At 43.0% G+C, this 2535-nt stretch overlaps 1 protein-coding gene across 1 annotated transcript; it reads left to right on the top strand.

Moving 5' to 3' along the window:
* The first annotated feature begins 329 nt into the window (after positions 1 to 329).
* LOC138895873 (uncharacterized) lies at positions 330 to 725 on the top strand. The gene has a single exon (XM_070180616.1). It carries the CDS (start codon positions 330 to 332, stop codon positions 723 to 725), a length of 396 nt encoding a protein of 131 aa, XP_070036717.1.
* The last annotated feature ends 1810 nt before the right edge of the window (positions 726 to 2535 follow it).

Here is a 2535-nt window from a genome sequence, read left to right on the forward strand (position 1 = left end):
TTGATCTTGGTGCGATATTGATGCAAGACGGTAGGGTGATTGCCTATGCGTCTCGACAGTTGAAAGTTCATGAGAAGAACTAAGCCCTTCATGACTTAGAGTTGGAAGCTGTTGTTCATGTATTGAATATTTGGAGGCATTACCTCTACGGCATGTGGTGTGAGGTATTCACAAATCATCAGAGTCTACAACACTTGTTTAAGCAAAAGGATCTAAACTTGAGGCAATGGAGGTGCTTAGAGCTGCTAAAATATTATGATATCACCATTTTGTAACATCCCGAGAAGGCCAATGTGGTGGCCAATTCCTTGAGTAGAAAGGCTGAGAGTATGGGTAGCCTTGCATATATTCCAGTTGGTGGGAGACCGCTAGCATTGAATGTTCAGGCTTTGGCCAATCAGCTCGTGAGGTTAGATGTTTCGGAGCCCAGCCGAGTTATTGCTAGTATGGTTTCTCGGTCTTCTTTTTATACGCGCATCAGGGAGCATCAGTATGACGACCCCCATTTGCTTATTCTTAAGGACATAATGCAGCAAGGCAATGCCAAGGAGGTTACTATTGGAGATGATGGGGTGTTGCAGATGCATGGTTGGATTTGTATGCCCAGTGTAGATGGGTTGCATGAGTTGATTCTTGAGAAGGCCCATAGTTCGCGGTATTCCATTCATTCGGGTGCCGCCAAAATGTATCAGGATTTGGGTAGCATTATGGATGGAGAAGAATGAAGAAATATATTGTAGAGTATGTGGCTCGGTATTTGAACTGCCAAAAGGTGAAATACGAGCATCAGAGGCCGGACGATTTGCTTTAGAGACTTGAGATTTTCGAGTGGAAGTGGGAGCATATTACCATGGATTTCGTTGTTGGGCTCCCACTGACTTTGAAGAAATGTGACGCAATGTGGGTCGTTGTGGATAGGTTGACCAAATCGGCGCATTTCATTCCGATGGCGGCTATGTATCCTTCAGAGCAGCTGGCTCAGATCTATATCTGGAAAATTGTTCATCTTCATAGTGTGCCGGTGTCTATTATCTCCGACCGAGGCACATAGTTCACATCGCATTTCTAAAGAGTCGTGTAGTGTAATCTAGGCACACGGGTTGAGTTGAGTACAACATTTCACCCCAGACAGACGGGCAGTCTGAGCGCACCATTCAGATCTTGGAGGATATGCTACGTGCTTGTATTATGGATTTTGGGGGTTCATATTATCAGTTTCTACCGCTTGCTGAGTTCGCCTACAACAGCAGCTACCAATCGAGTATTCATATGGCTCTTTATGAGGCCTTATATGGGAGGGGACGTCGTTCTCTAATTGGTTGGTTTGAGCCGGGAGAGGCTGGGTTGTTGGACACTGATTTGGTTCAGGATACCTTGAAGAAAGTCAAGTTGATTCAGCATCCACTTTATACAGCCCAGTCTAGATAGAAAAGTTACGCTGATCGGAGGGCTCGTGATGTAGCATTCATGGTGGGAAAGAGGGTTTGGTTGCGGGTTTCACCCATGAAAAGGGTGATGAGGTTCGGGAAGAAGGGCAAGTTGAGCCCTAGGTATATTGGTCCTTTTGAGATCCTTGAGAGAGTTGGTGAGATGTCCTACAGACTTGCATCGCCACCCAGCTTATCAGCAGTTCACCTAGTGTTCCATATTTCCATGCTCCGGAAGTATTTTGGTGATCCGTCCCATGTATTAAATTTTAGCTCAGTCCAATTGTACAAGGATTTGACTTTTGATGAGGAGTCGGTGGCTATTTTAGTCCGGCAGGTCTAGAAGTTGAGGTCTAAGAGTTATTCTCTTATGAGAGTTCAGTGGAGAGGTCAGTCGATCGAGGCAGCTATGTGGTAGTCCGAGTCTGACATGCGGAGCTGATACCCACACCTTTTCACCGGTCCATGTACTTTTCTATGTCCGTTTGAGGACAAGCGTTTCTTTTAGAGTGGAGAATGTGGCGACCCGATAGGTCATTTTGAGTGCTAGCCCTTATTTTTGTGATCCGAGACCCTCATTAGCTTTATTTGATATTTCTTGATATGCATGCATGGTTCATGTCGCTTTTGAAAAACTTTTATGTGAAAATTTGAAGAAAATATGATTTTTAGCTTTAAAACAACTTGAGTTGATTACTATTAATATTTTGTGAAAGTGACTCTGGATCGGTGTTTTGATGATTCCGGTAGGTATGTATTGTAATTTTGGACTTGGGCGTACGCCCGAAAATAAAATCAGAGGTCGCTAGGGTGATTTGCTCATTTTGTTGAAAGCTAGTAATTTGAAAGTTTGGAAATTTCTTAGGGTTGACCGTAGGTTGACTTTACGGCTATCGGGTTCGGATTTTGATTTTGGGACTTGGTGTAGGTCTGTTTTTTTATTTAAAACTTGTCTGTAAAATTTGATGCAATTCGGAATTGGTTTGATATGGTTCGGATGCTTAGTTGTGATTTTAGTTGTTATTGAGTTTCCCTTTGAAATTTCATGCATTTTAATGTTCGATTTGTAGTTTTAGATGTTATTTTGGTAATTTGATCACACGAGCGA

The sequence above is a fragment of the Nicotiana tomentosiformis genome, chromosome 7 (assembly GCF_000390325.3).
Source record: "Nicotiana tomentosiformis chromosome 7, ASM39032v3, whole genome shotgun sequence".
NCBI classification, from domain to species: Eukaryota; Viridiplantae; Streptophyta; class Magnoliopsida; order Solanales; family Solanaceae; genus Nicotiana; species Nicotiana tomentosiformis.

What these genes read in the sequence shown, in the direction of transcription:
- LOC138895873 (XM_070180616.1), top strand. Translation starts at nt 330, where the DNA reads ATGGGTAGCCTTGCATATATTCCAGTTGGTGGGAGACCGCTAGCATTG.